The following is a 22,409-nucleotide window of genomic DNA, read 5'->3' as shown; positions in this document are numbered from 1 at the left end:
CCTTTTAGCAAACCTTTCCCCTAACCCTAACCTTAAAGCCCTTTAACCTAACTCATAAACTTAAATGTAACCCTAGCCTATGTACGTAAGTAACCATTAGTTTCTCGGATTTACGTACAGAATAATACGAAATGCGTTGAGACCAGGTTGCAGCCGTACCACACGTTTTCAAATCCTTTCGCCCTCTGACACACAGTAATGATAAATAATGGTGTAACAGCCTACAGTTTTCTTGACATTTTGTTTTTATTATTGTGATAGGCTCACTATTTATTTTGGCGGTACGCCTTACCTTCACCCATGGGGTTAGTGAGGTTTAGGACGTCCCAAATATCTCAGATAGCACTGATAAAGTAGTGGGGGCGGGCCGTTACTAACCAGTGCACCGCGCAGGAGTTCTGGCAACAGCTACAGCGGATGATTGGAGCATAGGAATACTGCCAGCGAAATAACAACAGAGAAAGATAGCTCTCGGAATACAGTGAGTAATGCATGTTTTACCCAAACACTGCATTTGCCTTAGCAAATTAGACATTTTATGCGTGCCTATTGAATTTTTATGGCATAATATGGTGCCTCTTATCCATTCAGTGAGGATATTTCGTTTATAGTGACAGCCCTCTACTCCGAGAGGCCTGCAGAGGGGGCCCGGCTTCTTGGATAGCAACTGTAACATTGCAGGGTTTTGTTTCTTTACACCTAATACAAATAGGGCAAATGTATTCTTCTCTGAGCATGCTATAAATGATCAATTTACTGCGTATAAATACCGAATAAATTAATATATTTTGTGAACCTTATATAGAGTGAGATTGCGCACCGTTCTGTAAAGGCCTAGAATAGAATAGGATTTAGAGACGAGAATAAAATTGACTCCTCCCACGGTAGTGTCTGTGGTGTTTATGGTTGCTTGTAATTGGGCTTTTATTACAGTAGAATAGTCATGATTGTGTTATAAACCCAGGTGTTAATATCCCTATTACATACAGCCCTCTATAAAACAGTTAACAGAGGTGGAGTAGGCCTACTGTCCGTAATAGGCTACAATTAGCCTACCTGGGATTTTGACAGATAGGCAGGCTAGTGCTATTCAATGCACGCTCCTCGGAGGTGCAAGTATTGTATATCGCTATGCAATCATTTATAATGTTTCTGAGAGCAAGGGCATGAATGGGAAAAGAGCTAGGCCATTCTCCTCTGCCGGCACAGACTGATCATTCATTATTATGAATACATTATACTCCCATATTTTAAACGTCATCCAAATATGTACAGTGTAAGTCTAACCTTTCTACATGTAACTCGTTACGTTGGCTAATGTCTTTTGTTTTTCATTTCCAAAAAGGTGATGATACTAGTCTATGTTGTTTATTTTGATCAGATCATACATATGTCAAATACATGGCCAATTCCTCTGCACGTATCCACAGATCCTGGGTCAGGTGATAGCCACGAGAGAGAAAAAATCTGATTGGTTATTATCAGTGTCATCAGTGCTAGTGATTTCTCCGTGGTAATAAGAGCGATTGTTGTTTATGCATTTAAGATGTTGCTGTCTGTCTGTGCTGCTAGGAAATCAAGTACTAGGAAATTCTGTCTTAACTGAGAGGATTATTGTGACAACAGATTAAATGTTAAAAATAAATCACTCCTGCAAACATCAAACCAGCCCAGACGGTGTAGTGTTCACTTCAACATTAGGCATACATTAGTTTCTATTTACATTCCTGTTTTGTAGTGAAACAAATACATACCTGTAGTCAAGGCTGTAGTGTAGACCATGTCAGAGCAAAATTTGGAACAAAGCCCTCATTGCTGATGTTTTGTGACCCTGTGAGGAACCCTCATGGTCTCTTGTCTAACAAAGTATGAATTCCTTGAATTCTTTACAATAGATCCCTGAATTCCTTCTATTTTGAACCACAAAAGTCCTTTTATGTTTTGCAGCACTGCTATGGTATGCTATGGACTTTTCTCAAACGCAGCCCAGTTTAACATCTTTGCCATGTTTTTTTGTTTGGCAGTGAATGTCAAATTGGGATGTCTTTTTCTTCATGTATAAAGTGTGGCAGTGAATGTCAAATTGGGATGTCTTTTTCTTCATGTATAAAGTGTGGCAGTGAATGTCTAATTCTTGTGATGTATTTTCTTTCCATAGGTATAGAAGATGGCAGTGAATGTGCACGCCACGTCTGTGTCCTGTGACACCCTGAGCAGACATGATATGCTGGCCTGGCTCAACGATTCCCTACACCTCACCTACACCAAGATAGAACAGCTCTGCTCGGGTAGGTCTCCATTCCTGACTTGTGATTGCGTTGTGCCTCCAAAGTTCTCTATTTTCGGGTTCCTTATCTCCACCTAGAGAACATACGAGTCGTTCTATCGTCTCCAAAATAATGTAAATGAATGGGTCCTTTCCCTATTCCTTTGGGAAAATCTGGTTGAAATGACATCATTACACTGGTTATAGTTTGGTTATAATCATGGCATCCTTTGAACCAGTTTTACCTGCTGGGATGGACCTCAAGTCCTCACCAAACCCATTCAAATAATGAGTGGAGATGAGATTTGAATTGTGTTGTCTTATACCAGTATGCACTTTTTCTCCTTTTGTTTACCTTCTAGGTGCAGCGTACTGTCAGTTCATGGACATGCTGTTCCCAGGCTGTGTCCTGCTAAAGAAGGTTAAGTTCCAGGCCAAGTTGGAACATGAGTTCATACACAACTTCAAAGTTCTCCAGGCTGCCTTCAAGAGGATGGGAGTCGACAAAGTCAGACTATTATCTATTTGTCATCATCTATAAAACATTACAGATCGGAACGTATTCACACCCCTTGACTTTTTACACATTTTGTTGTGTTAGAGCCTGAATTTAAAATGGATGACATTTTGATTTTGTGTCACTGGCCTACACAGAATACCCCGTAAGGTCAAAGTGGAATTATGTTTTTAGAAATTTTTACAAATGAAATGTCTTGAGTGAATACGTCTTCAACCCCTTTGTTATGGCAAACGTAAATAAGTTCAGGAGTAAAAAATTTGCTTAACAAGTCACATAATAAGTTGCATGGACTTACTCTGTCTGCAAATATAGTGTTTAACATGATTTTCGAGTGACTACCTCATTTCTGTACTCCACACATTCAATTATCTGTAAAGTCTCTCAGTCAAGCTGTGAATTTCAAACACAAATTAAACCATAAAGTCCAGGGAGGTTTTCCAATGCCTTGAAAGAAGATCATCAGTAGATGGGTATTTTTTAAAAATATATATCCCTTTGAGCATGGTGAAGATATTAATTACCCTTTGGAAGGTGTATCTATACACCCAGTCACTACAAAGATAAAGGCGTCCTTCTTAACTCAGTTGCCGGAGAGGAAGAAAACTGCTCAGGCGTTTCACCATGAGGCCAATGGTGACTTTAAAACAGAGTTTAAAGGCTGTGATAGGAGAAAACTCAGGATGGATCAATAACATTGCAGTTACTTCACAATAAAATAAGGAAGCCTATACAGAATACAAATATTCCAAAACATGCATTCTGTTTGCAATAAAGTACTAAAGTGAAACTGCAAAAAATGTGGCAAAGAAATTAACTTTATATTCTGAATACAAAGCTATTTTGGGGGCAAGTTATGTTTGGGGCATATCCAACACAACACATCACTGAGTTCCACTCATATTTCCAAGCAGGTGGTGGCTGCATCATGTTATGGGTATGCTTGTCATTGGCAAGGACTAGGAAGTGTTTTTTAGGATAAAAATAAACAGAATAGAACTAATCACAGGCAAAATCCTAGAGGAAAACAAGTCTCAGTCTGCTTTCCAACAGACACTGGGAGACAAATGCACCTTTCAGCAGGACAATAACCTTAAACACAAGGCCAAATTTACACTAGAGTTTACCAAGACAACATTCAATGTTCCTGAGTGGAACATGGGGTATTGTGTGTAGATAGGTGAAAAATGCATCTATTTATGGCTCTAGTCAACCTGTAAAGCTGAAGTGTTACAGTTTCCACAATAGAACTGTAAAGGTCATTTCCGATTTAGCCGACATATGCAGCAGTTACCGTGAATACAGTCTCCGCTAAAGTGGGAACATTGCCTTTAAATTTCAGTTACGCTGTAAAGCTGAACATCCGTGATGCAGACTCAATAGAACCCTTAATCCATTTTGAAGTCAGGCTGTAACACAACCAAATGTGGAATAAGTCAAGGGGTATGAATACTTTACGAAGTATCATCATAACAAAAATAATTTGTGTCTGAAACAGTGGTTTATCGTACCCATTTTCCATTGATTCATTCCTTTGTGACTTCAGCCAGCCTCTAGATTTTCATCTCTCAAAAAGCTTTCAAATGTTTATTCTCATTCCTACAGATAATTCCTGTCGAGAAGCTCGTAAAAGGAAAGTTCCAGGACAACTTTGAGTTCGTGCAGTGGTTCAAGAAGTTCTTCGACGCCAACTATGATGGGAAGGAGTACGACCCTCTACAAGCCAGACAGGGGCAAGACATGGCTCCCGCCCCCAATCCAGGTGATCACTTTTCCCACAGACCAAAGAGAACTCACGGTCCTCCAGGTAACCCCAAAACAATGGTTATATCTCTTCTGAATGGGATTGGCTCGCTGATTGAGCTTTGGATGGCTCAAAACACGCACAGCGCTCTGCAAGCAACTGGTCTGTTTGTGCATGTTCCACTGGATGAGATCTCTGGGATGGTCATTTCACAGGCTAGCGTTTTAGAAACAGCCAAGGAAAGGTAGTGCTGGGAGTCAGTGTCGGTATTCTTGTGATCTTCACAGTACCCTTTGAACACAAATACATTCTTTTCCAATTTCTAAATATAATTGTTCCAGTTATTCTATATTGAGCAAATTGATAATTTGGGGCACCCCTTTGGGACCCTTTGTACTAACAGAGATGTTTTAAGCCATGAACTTAGACATGCAATGTGTAAAAACAGCTTTTTCTGTGCATCGTCTTTTGGTATTGAGGTTGAAAATAAAACAGCATCGGTTCCTGAAATCAGTAATATTGTGTGTTACACTACCGGCGAAACATTTTTGCTATGCCTGCAACATGAGTTCTCGTTGAAACACTATAGTAGTAGTATCCATGGCTTTGATCGCATGGGGTGACAAACAACGAGCATTTGTTTACTATGTTTGCTAGTATTTACTACTATTTCTACTACTTTTAGTTTACAAATATTTGTTGAATAGTATTTTGTTGACATTTACTGTGAGTATGGCTGGGTTTCAATCCAAGGCAGTGCACTAGAGAGCCCTCAATGTGTCCTTTAAAGGCCTTCTCCCCCGAAGTTTGCGTAGATCGCGTTCACTGTAAATGACCTTTAAGAGTCTGTTTATAGTGCGCTGCTCAATAACGCGCATTGGATTGAATCCAGGCCTAAATGTTCTAACAGTAAACCTGCACTGCAACACTAAGGACTCCAATCAGTACTCAGTACGCAATCAGTACCACGGAAGTTCAGCGTTGCAGCCTGGTTGAAATTTAAAGGCAATGCTTCTGCGTTTAGCGGAGACTGCATTCACGGTAAACTGCATATGCTCCAGATGTCGGCTCAATCGGAAATGACCTTTACATTTCTACCACACAATCGGTAACGCTTCAGCTTTACAAAACGAATAGAGCCCTAACACCATCTGATCATTCCAGGCCCCCAGAGGATGTCGCCCACAGTGCCCAAGATAATGCCCGCGCCCCAGAGGGTGCTGAACACCACCGTGCATGTGAGGAAGACCCCGGCTCTGGCGCGGAACGGGGGCAGCGACGGGGAACTCATGGAGCTGAATCAACAGGTAGAGTCCCAGGGAGGGTAAGGAGGCCTTACTCTACATTGGAGAAGTAAACTCTTGGGCCATACTAATGTGGTATTGACAGTATTCAATACGAATGACGGTATCCTGTGTTAGTTTCACCTCCGTTATCAGGTTTTATTTACTGCAAGTAGAGTCATGCTTAGCCCTGAGACTAGGCTGTAGGCTACATCCATGCTCTGGTCTTTGTAATGTGAAGTGTGAGTGTAAGTTCACACTAGAGTTTGTATCCTAATTTTTGACTCAGTTGTGACTTATACAAAAAAGAGGAGGATAAAAATATATATTTCATGCATATTAGGAAACAAAATGTAAGTTTAGGTCAAGTATAGTAAGCATGTAACTAACATAAGTTTGTAGTACTCAGTGAGTACGACGGTGTATTTGGAAAGTATTCAGACCCCTTGACTTTTTTTCACATTTTGTTACGTAACAGCCTTATTCTAAAATGTATTAAATTGTTTTTTTCCCCCTCATCAATTACACACAATAGCCCACAATGACAAAGAAAAAACATATTTTTAGAATTTTTTGCAAATTTATTAAAAATAAAAAACAGAAATACCTTATGCATGTCAGAGCAAAAACCAAGCCATGAGGTCAAAGGAATTGACCGTAGAGCTCCGAGACAGGATGGTGTCGAGGCACAGATTTGAGGAAGGGCACCAAAACATTTCTGCAGCATTGAAGGTCCCCAAGGACACAGTGGCCGCCTCCATTCTTAAATGGAAGAAGTTTGGAACCACTTAAGTCTCTTCCTAGAGCTGGCTGCCCGGCCAAACTGACCAATCGGGGGAGAAGGACCTTGGTCAGGGAAGTGAACCCAATCAAACATCTCTGGAGAGACCTGAAAATAGCTGTGCAGCGATGCTCCCCATCCAACCTGACAGAGCTTGAGAGGATCTGCAGAGAAGAACTGGAGAAACTCCCCAAATCCAGGTGTGCCACGCTTGTAGGCTCATATCCAAGAAGACTTGAGGCTGTAATCGCTACCAAAGGTGCTTCAACAAAGTACTGAGTAAAGGGTCTGAATACTTATGTAAATCTGATATTTCAGTTTTTTTTAATCAGTTTTCTTTATCATTATAGGGTATTGTGTGTAGATTGATGAGGGGGGAAAAAAACAATTTAATACATTTTACAATAAGGCTTTTACGTAACAAAATGTGGAAAAAAGTAAAGGGGTCTGAACACTTTCCGAAGGCACTGTACATCGACCTTTTTATTCCCCATGTGTTTGACACAACCTTTTCTTGTCTGTGTAGTTGATGGAGCTGAAGTTGACAGTGGACGGACTAGAGAAGGAAAGAGATTTCTACTTCAGTAAGCTGAGAGACATTGAGCTGATCTGTCAAGAACACGAGAGTGACACCAACCCTCACCTCTCCAGGATCATGGACATTCTCTACGCCACAGAGGTACCCGTCACAACCCAGACATATACAGTATAATTCATTGTGTTCATATACCTGTACATCATTGGTCACAACACTGAAACTGAAAAAGAATAGGCTTCTTTTTTTAACTAGAGATGCTACAATATTCTACGTGTAGCCCTGAGCTATCCTTAATTGGATCTATCCCCTCTCATGTATCAAATATTAGGGGTTGTGGGTTATCATCAACATACACTGTAAATCTGATGATATCTGTGTTTTGTGTTTCAGGATGGCTTTGCTGCACCAGATGATGACGAGATTGATGAACAGGCCCACTTGGACCAGGATGAATACTGAGCCTGTTATACCTTCTGTCCATATCCCCCCTCTCCCTCGTCTAAACTCTTATGTCCATCCATATTCACCCTCTCTCCTTTGTCCCTCTCTTTGTCCCTCTCTTTGTCCCTCTCTTTGTCTCTCTCTCTCTCTCTCTCTCTCTCTCTCTCTCTCTCTCTCTCTCTCTCTCTCTCTCTCTCTCTCCTTTGTCCTTCTTTTTGCACACTATAAATACTTCTATCCTGTCCCTGTTCTCTCTCTCTCTTTTCCTCTCTTCCTCTCTCTTCATATTTATATATGTTTGTCTCCCCCTTCCCCTGGGCTATCTACTGTACATACACCTCTACTTCTCAGTGTCCTAAGCTACTCCTCCCTCCCCCCTCCCCAATGACACAGTAGAGGCAACAATAACAGAACATATCCTAGTCGTTCCAGCATGGCACATAGTATAACACAGAGAAATGAACAAAACCAATGTGATATTAATGGGGATGTTAGGCCTACACAATTCATTCAGAGTTGTAAATATGATTTTTAATTTAAAGGAATGGTTTTGAAATAAGGTAGTTGTCAGAATGCATTTGTTAGTTTGTTTTTTGGTTTGACTCGTGCTTTTTCGAAACCTCATTTTGGGTTTGTTCCAGAGTATAGAAAGCACCTTGTGCATGTTACTGTATGACAGGTTACCCATTACCACAAGAGTCATACTTAGACTCTAACAAAATGGTCTATGACAACAAATTGTATTTCATTTGTCAATACTTTCTTATTTACTGATTTGATTTAACAAATAGTCAAACAATTGATGCAAAATGTATGAATATTAAACAATGCTGTCATTTGTGCTGATGGCAGTGAAACAGCTTAAGAAGCTTGTTCCTTTAGTTGATGGCATGTGGTAACATCAAGGGAAAACACATAAAAAGTGATCATTTAGGGCATAGGATATGATCAATGCTCTTTGACTGTACTCATTCTTGATTAGCTGTATCTGAGCATGAGGATGTTATAAATTGACAGTGAATAATGGGCAATATATTTGTCAACTATTTTATGTGTAGATTTTGTTTTCAGTCAGAAGTGTCTGGTTAAATGCCATGGTATTTATTATGTATGATGAGTTTGAACTTCATTTGGTATTAACAATACCTGAGGTAATATGTAGGCTGACATTATGGCAGTAAAATATTTTTTTACATTTAACTGTAAAAATGTGTTCTTTGAAGCTGGAATCCGTAATGGTGAAATTGACACGTCTGTTTGCGATATATACAAAAATGCCAAAAAGAAGTTACTTCAAACAACGAACACTGGGTTTTTTTTCTCCACGATGCTGGATGCTCCTCTCCTCCCTTTCATAATTAAAACAATAACAAATGTGCTGGGGGAGAACAGTGGTACTGTTTTCCCATATGCGGATTTCAGCTTTAAAAGAGCCCGGAAAAAAATGATTTACTTTGATTTGATCATATCACGTTTCTGCTGCTAATTTTGCTATGTTTGTACTTTTGGTTTGCTATAATATATTGCTCAGCTGTAGTCTTAGGAATTGCAGGTTGAGTTTAGTGAACAGTGAAGTCAGAGTTACGTCCCAAATGGCACCCTATTTCGTGTATGCCGTGCACTACTGGTCAAAAGCACTGCGCCATACAGGGAATAGGATGCCATTTGGGACACACAGAGTTAGTTAGGGGTCTATGACCAGTTCAAAATGATGCTGGTCGTCATGAGCATCATAAGGAATATAAGTCATTTCCCCTGTACTACTGCCTTTACAATGCAAACAGCCATCTGAAATAGAATTTGACCTGCATTCTCTCTCGCGCGTTGACTGCATACCATTGTTTGCATAACTCTCATCTCTTTGAGTTTTAGTAAGTAAATAAACGATTGTGAAATAAGCTGTTCTAATATTATTGTTTATTTCTGTTTAGCTACAAGATTGTGTGCACAGAAAACCTTAGAAGGGCGGGGCCCCCTATGGCAGTGAATCCCAACCTTTTTTGGTTACTGTACCACCAACTGGATTTTGCTCTGCCCGGAGTACCCCTGAAGTACCCCCTAATTTGCATTTTACCAGTAGGCCTATGGCAAAGTACCCCCAGCAGTCCTAGTACCCCTAGTTGGGAACCACTGCACTATGGGCCCGACTGTCAATGACAGGGCCCAGAAAAGACAATGCATTTCCATTCAACGACTGTAGAGGGCAGTATTATTCCACACAATGTGTTGCAGTGGTAAAATGAATTGTATTGTTATATTTATTTCGTAGATCAGCCAGAAACATCCATGTAGAAAGAACATGGATCTACAATTTCGGATATGAATGTCGAACCACCGTACTACTCACACCAATACAGGCAATACTTGAACTATAACACAACAGCAGCAACGTCTTATATTGTACAGACGACACTGCACCCATCCGGGGGATTAGCTCAAATGGTAGAGCGCTCGCTTAGCATGCGAGAGGTAGCGGGATCGATGCCCGCATCCTCCAAACTTTTGATGTTTTCGACAGAAGTCAATGTAAGTGCGCTTATTATGAGTTTATTCTCTTAATGTAAATTACATAAAATATCTAAATAAACCTTTAGAACTGAGAGATTGTAAAGCTACGAAACGTTTTTATCAATAGGTCCTTTCTTTTGCTGGTGTGGTGGGTTAGGCCTACAGACAATAACAATATCAGTAAATAGACTACATATTTAATAGATTTAATCAACTTCTTAATTCAATACAGTATTGTCAATTCAAATAATTATGTTTGCAATAAAATAAAGCTAAGATCATTGGAAGTGAATTGGACATAGATATGCTCATGGCAGCTAGTGTAATATTCTGTGGCCAGTAAGTTAAAACTATGTGTTACAACTAAACTACAGTATCATGTCAACTCTATAACTTTTGGAAGTAGGCCTAAATACACATCAACACACACAAATTGGCTGCAGAGCATAGGACTTGTGAAGGAAGTCAAGCATTTTTCCAGTAGCCATAAGGGACTGCACAGCGCTGTGTTTGCCTATCAAGGCACACCAAATAATGCCCTCCACTGAAATCATAGTAGGTTATACATACATAGGTCTATGCGTAGCAGATTTGGGTTAAAATACTATATAAAATCTATCAAATACTACCTAGAGCAACAGATGGGTGGGATTTAGAGTTTGACTATTTTATTGGGGGTTGAAGACAAGCAGAGCATTTTGAAATTATTTTAAATAGTATTTGAACCCGGGTCTGGTGTGTAGGGCTGAAACCTAACTGCCTATTGATATCGTAGACCTTTACAGACAAGAACACCCTCTCAGACATCAAGTGGAGTCTCAATGAGCTGCATTGTACAATGTTTGCTTATCAAGGTACACCAAAAAAATTTACTCCACTGAAGACAAAGTAGGCACTGCATTTAAAACATGGTAGGCTATACATACGTCTGGCTATGATTTTGGGCAAAGGACACAACCCTCTCTCTCAGACACCCATTAGTTTCTTGGCCATGTATCCAGGCATGCTGTAGATGAAGAGGCCCAGGACGAGCACCAGCAGCAGGGCCACCACTAACTTGATCGTGAGCCAGAAGTACTGGTTGCAGATTAGGTTTTTGATGGCTTTGAAAGGCATGAGGAACCATAGGAAGGCTGTGTCTGGACGGCTGGAGGAGAGAAAATACAGTTGCTTGGTTACATGACAGTAGAATAGTTTGTGGTACAGTGGGTTATAACGCATTGTAAGACCTGACATAAGCATGTATGACACCTTAATGTCTTATAATAATCTAATGAAGATCCTGACTAAATATAAGACATTTTTAGTTGAAATGTTGATACATAATATTGATGCATAATTTCTTACTAAGGTATATTTGAAAACACTTGAGATTGTATTGGATTCTGATGTATTGGATTCAAATGTATGGAGTGACAAAGAAAACAGGATCAGTTATTGTCCTTGCCAGTTTATTCACAAACAACAGAGCATACATAATGTACTACTTGCTGCACGCTGTTGAACAAAGACATTCAAATACACATTCATGTAAACAGCCGAAGAACAGTCATTCCATGCCAAACGAAGGCTAATACAACGTGACTTCAAGCGAGAACAAAATCTGATTTGCAAGCCGAACAGTTGATTTTGTACATTGAAGTGTTCCGCAACACCACAATATTATTATTTTTTTCTACTTTATGTCGTTGAACTGGTCCTTGAAAGGGACGTGTGTATATAATACATCATCAATCTGATTTCTTATATTATATTTCTACTTGGACGTGGTTTTGTTACTTTCATTTCCGATACATGGTGTGTGTGTGTGTGCGATTGTCTTGTCACATGGCAAAAACATGTGACTCCACGAGAAGAGGAGACGCTTGTTAGGGAAAACAAGTCCTCGAATATAGCACTGAGTTGAGAAGTTGTTGAGTCGTCTTTTCTTAAAGGTATAGTTCACCTTGTTTGCAGTGGCAAGTTAAACAAAACCAAAGTGGGTATTGCAGTCCCACCTTGTCAACTTCTTTCAAGGTAAGGCAACAAATATCTAAATACATGTTAAATCGCTGATCTATCCCGTTTAATAATTTCCACTCCTCAGACACCCATTAGTTTCTCGGCCATGTATCCAGGCATGCTGTAGATGAAGAGGCCCAGGAGGAGCACCAGCAGCAGGGCCACCACTAACTTGACCGTGAGCCAGAAGTACTGGTTGCAGATGAGGTTTTTGATGGTTGCAGATGAGGTCTTTTGAGCTTCTAGTCATGAAATCTATGCAGCCTACTCAATCACTTTTTATAGCTACTGTTTACAGACTAGATGCAGTTGCAGCCCTAAAAACTAAAAACATTTCTCATAAGAAACTAGCTCCCTGGTACACAGAAAATACCCGAGCTCTGAAGCAAGCTTCCAGAAAATTGGAACGGAAATGGCGCCACACCAAACTGGAAGTCTTCCGACTAGCTTGGAAAGACAGTACCGTGCAGTAATGAACGGCTCTCTATCCACCGGATGTGTACCAAACTCACTAAAAGTGGCAGTAATAAAGCCTCTCTTGAAAAAGCCAAACCTTGACCAAGAAAATATAAAAAACTATCGACCTATACCGAATCCTCCATTCCTCTCAAAAATATTAGAAAAGGCTGTTGCGCACTCACTGCCTTCCTGAAGACAAACAATGCATACGAAATGCTTCAGTCTGGTTTTAGACCCCATCATTGCACTGAGACTGCACTTGTGAAGGTGGTAAATGACCTTTTAATGGCATCAGACCGAGGCTCTGCATCTGTCCTCGTGCTCCTAGACCTTAGTGCTGCTTTTGATACCATCGATCACCACATTCTTTTGGAGAGATCGGAAACCCAAATTGGTCTACACGGACAAGTTCTGGCCTGGTTTAGATCTTATCTGTCGGAAAGATATCAGTTTGTCTCTGTGAATGGTTTGTCCTCTGACAAATCAACTGTAAATGACGGTGTTCCTCAAGGTTCCGTTTTAGGACCACTATTGTTTTCACTATATATTTTACCTCTTGGGGATGTCATTCGAAAACATAATGTTAACTTTCGGTTAACTATGTTAACTATGCGGATGACACACAGCTGTACATTTCAATGAAACACGGTGAAGCCCCAAAATTGCCCTCGCTAGAAGCATGTGTTTCAGACATAAGGAAGTGGATGGCTGCAAACTTTCTACTTTTAAACTCGGACAAAACAGAGATGCTTGTTCTAGGTCCCAAGAAACAAAGAGATCTTCTGTTGAATCTGACAATTAATCTTAATGGTTGTACAGTCGTCTCAAATAAAACTGTGAAGGACCTCGGCGTTATTCTGGACCCTGATCTCTCTTTTGAAGAACATATCAAGACCATTTCAAGGACAGCTTTTTTCCATCTACGTAACATTGCAAAAATCAGAAACTTTCTGTCCAAAAATGATGCAGAAAAATTAATCCATGCTTTTGTCACTTCTAGGTTAGACTACTGCAATGCTCTACTTTCCGGCTACCCGGATAAAGCACTAAATACACTTCAGTTAGTGCTAAATACGGCTGCTAGAATCCTGACTAGAACCAAAAAATGTGATCATATTACTCCAGTGCTAGCTTCCCTACACTGGCTTCCTGTCAAAGCAAGGGCTGATTTCAAGGTTTTACTGCTAAGGCTTGCTCCTACCTATCTCTCTGATTTGGTCCTGCCGTACATACCTACACGTACGCTACGTTCACAAGACGCAGGCCTCCTAATTGTCCCTGTTTGGGGTTTTAGGCTGGGTTTCTGTATAGCACTTTGAGATTTCAGCTGATGTACGAAGGGCTATATAAATACATTTGATTTGATTTAGATTTTGATGGCTTTGAAAGGCATGAGGAACCATAGGAAGGCTGTGTCTGGACGGCTGGGGGGAAAAATAGGGTTGGTTGGTTAGAACACACTAATGCCTTAAGGCCATCACAAAGACAAACAGAGGAATAGCAAATATGACTATAAAATATAGTGCCGGTTTCCTGTGAACAGAAAAAATTCCATACAAATTATGGAAAATTTCATAAAAGACCCTTTCTTTTAGTCCGTAATTTGTAAGTATTTTAATCAAATGCACTGTTACGTTCCGGTGCGTTCCGACGAGGGTGCGTTCCGACCGCATGTCAGATCGTTGTTTTAGGGCAACCTCACGATGCAAAAAAAATCACGCAACTGCCCCTTCCCCACTCCAATGCACCTTCCCCACTCCAATGCACCTTCCCCACTCCAACTGCCCCTTCCCCACTCCAACTGCCCCTTCCCCACTCCAACTGCCCCTTCCCCACTCCAATGCCCCTTCCCCACTCCAATGCCCCTTCCCCGTTGAAATAGATTGAGTTGGCTCCACCGTATTTGTTATCTCAGTGTGTAAGCAACCTAAAGAGCGGTAGTGGTAACGGGGGAACGGTGCTCTTACTTGGGTTTCTCCAGGGGCTCAGGTTCATTGCGTCCTTCCCCCACTGGGTTCTTCTCAGCCTCCTCTGCAGTCATCAGCTGCAGCTCGGCTTCCACTTTCCCCTGCAAAGACACAAGCAACATCACTACCGAAACACTGGGGTTCATACAGTATGCAAAGGTTCGTACAGTATGTAAAGTAAGTCTTTGTCTCTTGACTGATCTGTTCAATATTTAACTCCGCTTCTTCAGGGTGTAACCCAATTGCCACGTCTTGTTGAATCAAATACACCATTTTGACACGTGCATACTTGAATGTGTCTAATCAAGTCCACATTATATAAGAAAAGGGTAAAGGGGAACAACCTAGTCAGTTGTTCAACTGAATGCTTTCAACCAAAATGTGTCTTCCGCATTTAACCCAACCCATCTGAGTCATACCGTGAGTTCAAACTCGTCGTTCTCATCTCTGGCCAGGAAGGGCCACCAGCCCTTGATCCTCATCTGTTTGAAGATGGACACCATGGGAATATCCTTTTCATTCAGCACCATGTTGATGGAACACTGCTTGGCTGTCTTCGCTCCACGAGGGAAACGGTTCAGGTCTAGCTCAATGGCGCCTGGGAAAGGGCATAAATATCATACATATTTACTTGATATGCATGAAGGGCTCTCAGCTGTTGTTGTTGATTGTGTCGATTTTTTGTGTTATGACTGCCACGACAGTCTTTTCCATGTCCCAGAATTTTGAAGACACATTTTAAAAAGTAAAATATTACATCAAGGGAAATTCCATTCCCCGTAGCCCTAGTCTGAAATGTTATAGTCACAGAAAGACCAACATCTACAGCCTAGAAGATCCTTATGGTGAAGGTTTAAATCGAAGGGAAATCAAATCACTCCACCTAAAAAATCATCTGCAGAGAAGTGATCAGCATCCCAGACTTGTAAGTTGAGACGAGCAGGGATCTTATACTCAGTCTCGTCCCAGGCGAACATGGACTCCTTCTTAGAGATGACGATCTTCTCCTCGGCCTGCAAGTAGTCAAAGGGGTAGATGAAGCGCCAGTTGAAGAGACCCTCCCCTGTCAGGGAGTGGTAGTGGACGTCTGTGTCCTGCTTGTCCTCCTGCTGACCTTTCAGCCAGCTGTTGAATGAAATGAAGAAGAAGACACGGTTCAAATATCAAGTACAAGATACACACTGAAGTTTAAAAAAAAAAAACATATATTTCAAAGGAAACATTCTTAACCCTCGCACGAAGATATCACTGGACTTTTCTCCAGTGAAGATGTCATCATCCTCCAGAATGACCTCGTCTGTGTTCCAGATGATCACCCTCAGTTCAAACCTGCCGACGACCAGACAAAACAAATGATTAGAAGGGATATGTCTGTAATGTGATATATCTGATCATATAACATGGGGAATTTACTTTGCAAATGGTCTCACTAAATGTTTTTAAAAGCACTTTACATTGTACTAGAACATACTTCTTTGGTTTCCTGGGTGAAATATCAATGGCAGGTCCAGGTGCAGGCATATCCTTGGGGAACATGTCCACCCACATCTCAATCCTCCCCTACACATAGAGAAACACAAAGACAAACTTGGGATGTGATACAATTGACCCACTGTCAAGGCACACAACCCTGCAGCCCCTGCAAACCACCTATAGCCTCCACCTATTTGTACTAGACTCCAAGTGCATCGTCAAATTAACCAATCCTTCTAATCTTAATTCCACCCCTCAGATGTCCACAGACCAACCCATCTTTCCCAGTGTATGACCATTTTACTATTTCCTTTTGCAATACATCCTTCTACTTTACTCACAAGGGTCTTGAACCTCTCTATTTGTCCCATTTATTCTGAGATTGCCTTAAAAATAAATACTTTACCTAAGAGTATAATCATATTTCCCCATCAGATTGTGAACTTTACTCTACTTTAGTTTAGCTTTTACAACCTTCGCCAGTTGGATTGTTTGAAAGACACTGAAGCAGGCACTCAGTTAGCAAGCACAACCTTAACACTTGTCCTACCTGTTCGATCCCAGGCTTGTCAAGATTGAGGAGTGGCCTGGTCTCCACATGTTCTGGAATCAGTTTACAGCCCACCCTGGGGATGTCCTCCCAGTGCTTCAGCACTGTCAGGGCCAGGTGCTCATCCGTCTGCTTCTTCAGACCTAAAGAACATCATCAGACCAACTCAGACAGAGTTACAGCACAGACTAGTCTAGTACTACCTGGCCTACACACAAGGGGTACTTGGGAAAGCTCATAACATCATAGACCTATATGATCAGTTGTACATGAGGAGTTATTTCAGGCAGAGTAAAATACCAGGCTGGGGGTATTTCAGGGTACAGTAACCAACATAGAAGGTTAAAGAAGCATTTCAGGTACTCTTATTCTGTTGTGCTCTATACAGTACCATTTTCATCTTCGATCTCAGTTGGGCCCACGAAGACCCGGTTGGCCACCTTGACCCGTCCTCCAGGGCCGTAGTGGGGCCCGTCCAGCTTACCCTCCTTACACAGCTTGGCCAGGATTTGGGTCGGCTTCAGGGGGTCCCGCCACACGTTGTAGCCATGGCTACAGGAATGAATGACAATGACGGCTGACACACAAATCCCTCACAGTTCTTATAAGATAACACATGGTATTCATTGATCCTTTATTTATCCAGGTGAGTCCCATTGAGGAATGAATCTCTTTATCAAGGGATCCCTAGGTATAATCAACAATATTATCTAAATACGGGAAAGTGTGATCCTATTCAGTTGACGTTGCTCGTTGCTGCAGACTGAAGTTGTAAGTATTAAGAATATTGCTAAATGAATTGACATAGTATCCTGTGCTGTTAGGATATATTGACCACATGTACTGTGAATGGCGTCAGGCTACGGAGAGCTAGGCCGCACTTACATGGCATATTTAGATGGGATGCCACATATTGCTCTGTGTTTGCTGTAGTAGCGGTTCTCCAGATCCAGTTTAGTCTCCCCAATCAGGTCGTCAGTGCCCACTAAATCCCAGTCATAGACGGACACTGTTAGTGTGGAGTCGATGGGAAATGTGGCCTCGATGTCAAAGGATCTGATGGGTTCAAAATAAATGACTTTGTTAAGTCTTTGGCCATAACCTTGGTTATAATTTTCCACAGTTTATACATTTTCAAAGCCTATTCAATGCACAAGCTATAACTATATAATTGCCAATCATCAATAGTAAATTACTTGGCTATCTCGTATGCTATTAAGGATGAAGAATGAAGGCCGTATTAAAGATACATAGTGGAAATGAACGAAATGCTGTTTTTTTAGAGCTTCTCCACTCACTTGCCAAAGATAGGGTTGAGTTGTTTGGAGATGTAGTTATCTTTGTCTTTGATATCGGACTTGCCCAGTTTGATAGCAATGTATGGATCTGCTTTTCCATTGATATCCGCTGGGTGCAGGTCAGTAGCCTGCAGGGAAAGTAATCAAGTAGAGAGAATTTTTATTTTGTTTTATTTGACATGACATGTTTCTGATCAACAGGGTAGTTTATTTACAGTGCCTATAGAAAGTCTACATCCCTCTTGACACTTTTCACATTTTTTGTTGCCTCATAAAGTGGGATTGAAATAGATTTCATTGTCATTTTTTTTTGTCATTGATCTACCCCAAAAAATACTCTAATGCCAAAGTGAAAGGAAGATTGTACACATGTTTTACAAATGAATACAAATGTAATAAATCAAATACAATCATTGCATAAGTACCCTTTGTTTAGCCAAGCCTAAATTAGTTCAGAAGTCAAATTTGGCTTAGCAAATCACAAGTTATATGTTATACTCACTCTGTGTGAAATAATAGAGGTTGACATGATTTTTGAATGACTACCTGTTCCTCCGTCTCCAATACATTCGACATCTGTAAAGGTCTCTATGACAAGTGTTGAATTTCAATCACAGGTTCAACTACAAAGACCAGGCAGCTTTTGGAAAGCCTCATAAAGAATGGCAGTGATTGGTAGATGGCTAACAATAACAAATCAGACATTGAATATCTCTTTAAGCATGGTCAAGATAATAATTATGTTGTGGATGATGTATTAAACCACCCAGACACATCGAAGATGCAGTCGTCCTTCTAAACTGAGCTACAGGACAGGAAGGAAACTGCTTAGGGATGTCACCATTGTTGATTTTAAAACAGCTACAGTGTTCAATGGCTGTGATCAAATCAAATCAGATGTTATTGGTCACATGCGCCGAATTACAACAGGTGTAGTCTTTACAGTTCAATGCTTACTTACAAGCCCATTCCCAGCATTAAAAAGTAAGACATTTAAAAAAAAGGAAATAATTAAACAATAAAAACAATAACAAGGCTATAAACATGATGTACTAGGATCGAGTGAACATGCAGGGGTACGAGGTAGTTGAGGTAATTGAGGTAGTGCAGTATGTACATGTGGTTAGGGGTAAAAATGACTAGGCAACCAGGATAGATAATAAACACAGCAGCAGCATATGAAAGTGTGCGTGTGTGGCGTCAATATGCATGTGTGTGTGTGTGTGTTTTGTGTGTGTGCGCGCGACTATAGTGTGCATGCGTGTGCGTTTGTGTGTGTGTTGGAGTGTGAGTGTGTGGGTAAAGTCTAGTGAGTGTGCAGAGAGCCAGTGCAAGAGAGCCAGTGCAAAATAATTCAGATAAAGAAATAAATAATAAATGTGTCAATGTAAATAGTCCGGGAAGCCATTTGATTAACTGTTCAGCAGTCTTATGGCTTGGGGGTGGAAGCTGTTAAGGTGGTTAAGGTTTGGTCCCAGACGCTCCGGTACTGCTTGCCGTGCGGTAGCAGAGAGAACCATCTAAGACTTGTGTGGCTGGAGTCTGACAATTTTTAGGGCCTTCTTCTTCCTTCTTCTTCCTTCCTCTTACACCGCCTGGTATAGAGGTCCTGGATGGCAGGGAGTTTGGCCCCAGTGATCTATTGGGCCGTACTCACTACCCTCTGTAGCGCCTTGCGGTCGGATGCCAAGCAGTTGCCATTACCAAGCGGTGATGCAGCCAGTCAAGATGCTCTCAATGGTGCTGCTGTATAACTTTTAAAGGATCTGAGGACCCATGCCAAATATTTTCAGCCTCCTGAGGGGGAAAAGGTATTGTCGTGTCCTATTCACAACTGTGTTGGTGTGTTTGGACCATGATAGGTCCTTGGTGATGTGGACACCTGCTCCACTACAGCCCCGTCGGTGTGAATGGGGGCGTGTTCGGCCCTCCGTTTTCTGTATTCCACGATAAACATCTTTGTCTGGCACACGTTGCCAGGTCTCTGACCTCCTCTCTATAGGTTGTCTCACCGCTGTTGGTGATCAGGCCTACCACAGTCGTGTCGTCGGAAAACTTAATGATGGTGTTGGAGTCGTGCGCAGCCACGCAGTCGTGGTTGAACAAAGGGTACAGGAGGGGACTGAGCACGCAGGAGGGGCCCCCGTGTTAAGGGTCACCGCCTCCACCACCTGGAGGCGGCCCGTCGGGAAGCCCAGGGTCCAGTTTCAGAGGGATGTGTTCAGTCCCGGTGTCCTTAGCTAGTGATGTGCTTGGAGGGCACACTGGTGTTGAATGCTGTATTGAACAGCATTCTCACGGAGGTGTTCCTTTTGTGCAGGTGGTAAAGGGCAGTGTGGAGTGTAATAGAGATTGCGTCATCTGTGGATCTGTTGCTCTGAGAACACGTCCTGGTAATCTGTCTGGCCCTGCGGCCTTGTGAATGTTAACCTGTTTAAAGGTCTTACTCACATTGGCTACGGAGAGCGTGATCATACAGTCATTCTGGTACAACTGGTACTCTCACGTATGGTTCAGTGTTGCTTGCCTCGAAGCAAGCATAGAAGGCATTTAGCTCGTCTGGTAGGCTCGCGTCACTGGGCAGCTCTCAGCTGGGGTTCCCTTTATCATCTGTGATAGTTTGTAAGCCCTGCCACATCTGACGAGCATCAGAGCCGGTGTAGTAGGACTCGATCTTAGTCCTATACTGACGCTTTGCCTGTTTGATGGTTCGTCGGAGGACCTAGCATGATTTCTTATAAGCATCGGCATTAGTGTCCTGCTCCTTGAAAGGGGCAGCTCTAGGCTTTAGCTCAGTGAGGATGCCTGTAATCCAAAGCTTCTGGTTGGGATATGTATGTATGTGGGAACAACGTCGTTGATGCACTTATTAATCAAGCCTGCGACTGATGTGGTAAACTCCTCAATGCCATTGGAGGAATCCCGGGAACATATTCCAGTCTGGGCTTGCGAAACAGTCCTGTAGCTTAGCGTCCGCTTCATCAGACCACTTCTGTATTGATTACTTCATGTTAGAGTTTTTGCTTGTAAGCAGGAATCAGGAGGATAGAGTTATGGTCTGTTTGCCAAATGGACGGGGGAGAGTTTTGTATGTGTCTCTGTATGTGGAGTAAAGTTGATCTAGAGTTTATTTCCCTCCAATTGCACAGGTGACATACTGGTAGAAATTAGGTCAGTCAAACGGATTTTGCTTTTCCTGCATTAAAATCGCCGGCCACTAGGAGCGCCGCCCCGGGATGAGCATTTTCTTGTTTGCTTATGGCCCTATACACCTCGTTGAGTGTGGTGTTAGTGCCAGTATCGGTTTGTACTTGTAAATATACAGCTACAGAAAAAAACAGATGAAAACAAAATAGTATGGTCTACAGCTTATCATAAGGTGTTTTAACTAAGGCGAGCAGAACCTTGAGACTTCCTGGGAAAAAATGGAGGATGGATCAACAACATTGTAGTGACTCCACAATAATGACATAAATGACAGAGTGAATAGAAAAATACAAATATACAGAATAAAAAAGATTACAAAAACATGCATATGTATGCAACAAGACACTAAAGTAATGCTGCAAAAAAAAAAGTTGGGGTCTAAATGCAAAGCCTTATGTTTGGGGCAAATCCAACACAATGTGTCACTGAGTAACTGTATCCTTATTTTCAAGCATGGTGGTATCTGCATCATGGTATGGGTATGCTTGACATCGGCAAAGCCTGGGGAGTTTTTCAGGATGAAAAGAAACAGGATGGAGCTACTGTAAGCACATGCAAAATCCTAGAGGAAAATCTGCTTCAGTCTGCTTTGCACCAGACACTGGAAGAGGAATTCACCTTTCAGCAGGATAATAACCTACAACACAAAGCCAAATCTACACTGTAGTTGCTTAGCAAGAAGACAGTGAATGTTCCTGAGAGGCCGAGTTAGAGTTTTGATTTAAATCTGCTTGAAAATCTATGGCAAGAAAATTGCTTTCTAGCCATGATCCCCAACACAGAGCTTGAAGAATTTTGAGAAGAATAATGGGTGCTGACAATACGGGTGTGCAAAGCTCTTATGAGACTTACCCAAGATGACTCATAGCTGTGATCGCTGCCAAAGGTATTTGAAACATACATTGACTAACATGTGAATACCTATCAAGGTATATTAGTGTTTTATGTTTCATTAATCTTACATTTGTTTTTTTATTTTTCTTCCACTTTTTTTTGTGTAGATTGAGAAGAAAATGACAATTAAATCAATGTTTATCCCAAGGGAGTTGTAGACTTTATATAGGCACTGTACTCTCACCTGAGTGTAGTGTTGTGTAACTACCCTGATGACATAGAGTCTGACATATAAGTACCATTGTAGGTACACAATAGAGAGTAGTGTACATACCCTGATGATATAGACCCGGACTAGGACGTTGATTGGGTCATTAGTTGGAATGTTCTGGAACATGCCCATGTTGGAGTCAAAGCCCATCTCCCGCTGCATCTCATCTGACACCGGCACTTTGTACATGCACAGAGAACCCTGAAATATACACAGACATGCACAATTGTGGTGATATTTAACACAATAACGGACTCAATCCAGTTCCTTT

The 22,409-nt window shown here is 41.5% G+C and overlaps 2 protein-coding genes and 1 non-coding gene across 4 annotated transcripts in view; 2 read left to right on the top strand and 1 right to left on the bottom strand.

Annotated features, from left to right (window-relative positions):
• Positions 1 to 190: 190 nt before the first annotated feature.
• Positions 191 to 9,468, top strand: LOC139374986 (microtubule-associated protein RP/EB family member 3-like). Of its 2 annotated transcripts, none has more exons than XM_071116293.1 (7): positions 191 to 481; positions 2,159 to 2,288; positions 2,629 to 2,774; positions 4,389 to 4,545; positions 5,692 to 5,834; positions 7,118 to 7,270; positions 7,520 to 9,468. In XM_071116293.1, the coding sequence occupies exons 2-7, from the start codon at positions 2,168 to 2,170 to the stop codon at positions 7,586 to 7,588; spliced, it is 789 nt and encodes a 262-aa protein (XP_070972394.1). In that variant the 5' UTR covers positions 191 to 481; positions 2,159 to 2,167; the 3' UTR covers positions 7,589 to 9,468. The 2 variants fall into 2 exon arrangements, with proteins under 2 accessions (XP_070972394.1, XP_070972393.1); XM_071116292.1 differs by having other exon boundaries at positions 4,389 to 4,590.
• Positions 9,469 to 9,994: 526 nt separating this feature from the next.
• Positions 9,995 to 10,067, top strand: trnaa-agc (transfer RNA alanine (anticodon AGC)). Its single transcript has one exon. It is a non-coding gene; the product is annotated as a tRNA-Ala (tRNA).
• A 977-nt stretch (positions 10,068 to 11,044) lies between these two features.
• LOC139374189 (otoferlin-like) overlaps positions 11,045 to 22,409 on the bottom strand; it is a 37,469-nt gene continuing 26,104 nt past the window's right edge. Inside the window, exons 31-41 of the mRNA XM_071115205.1 lie at positions 22,202 to 22,339; positions 17,827 to 17,954; positions 17,414 to 17,584; positions 16,920 to 17,080; positions 16,529 to 16,671; positions 15,977 to 16,065; positions 15,736 to 15,834; positions 15,389 to 15,630; positions 14,925 to 15,103; positions 14,506 to 14,606; positions 11,045 to 11,225 (exon numbers count right to left, since the gene is read on the bottom strand). Coding sequence (XP_070971306.1) covers positions 11,045 to 11,225; positions 14,506 to 14,606; positions 14,925 to 15,103; positions 15,389 to 15,630; positions 15,736 to 15,834; positions 15,977 to 16,065; positions 16,529 to 16,671; positions 16,920 to 17,080; positions 17,414 to 17,584; positions 17,827 to 17,954; positions 22,202 to 22,339 — 1,632 coding nt within the window. The remainder of the gene's footprint in view (positions 11,226 to 14,505; positions 14,607 to 14,924; positions 15,104 to 15,388; positions 15,631 to 15,735; positions 15,835 to 15,976; positions 16,066 to 16,528; positions 16,672 to 16,919; positions 17,081 to 17,413; positions 17,585 to 17,826; positions 17,955 to 22,201; positions 22,340 to 22,409) is intronic.

This window comes from Oncorhynchus clarkii, chromosome 19 (assembly GCF_045791955.1).
Source record: "Oncorhynchus clarkii lewisi isolate Uvic-CL-2024 chromosome 19, UVic_Ocla_1.0, whole genome shotgun sequence".
NCBI lineage: Eukaryota > Metazoa > Chordata > Actinopteri > Salmoniformes > Salmonidae > Oncorhynchus > Oncorhynchus clarkii.
The sequence above is the reverse complement of the archived record's forward strand: the minus strand, read 5'-3'. Positions and strand labels throughout refer to the sequence as shown.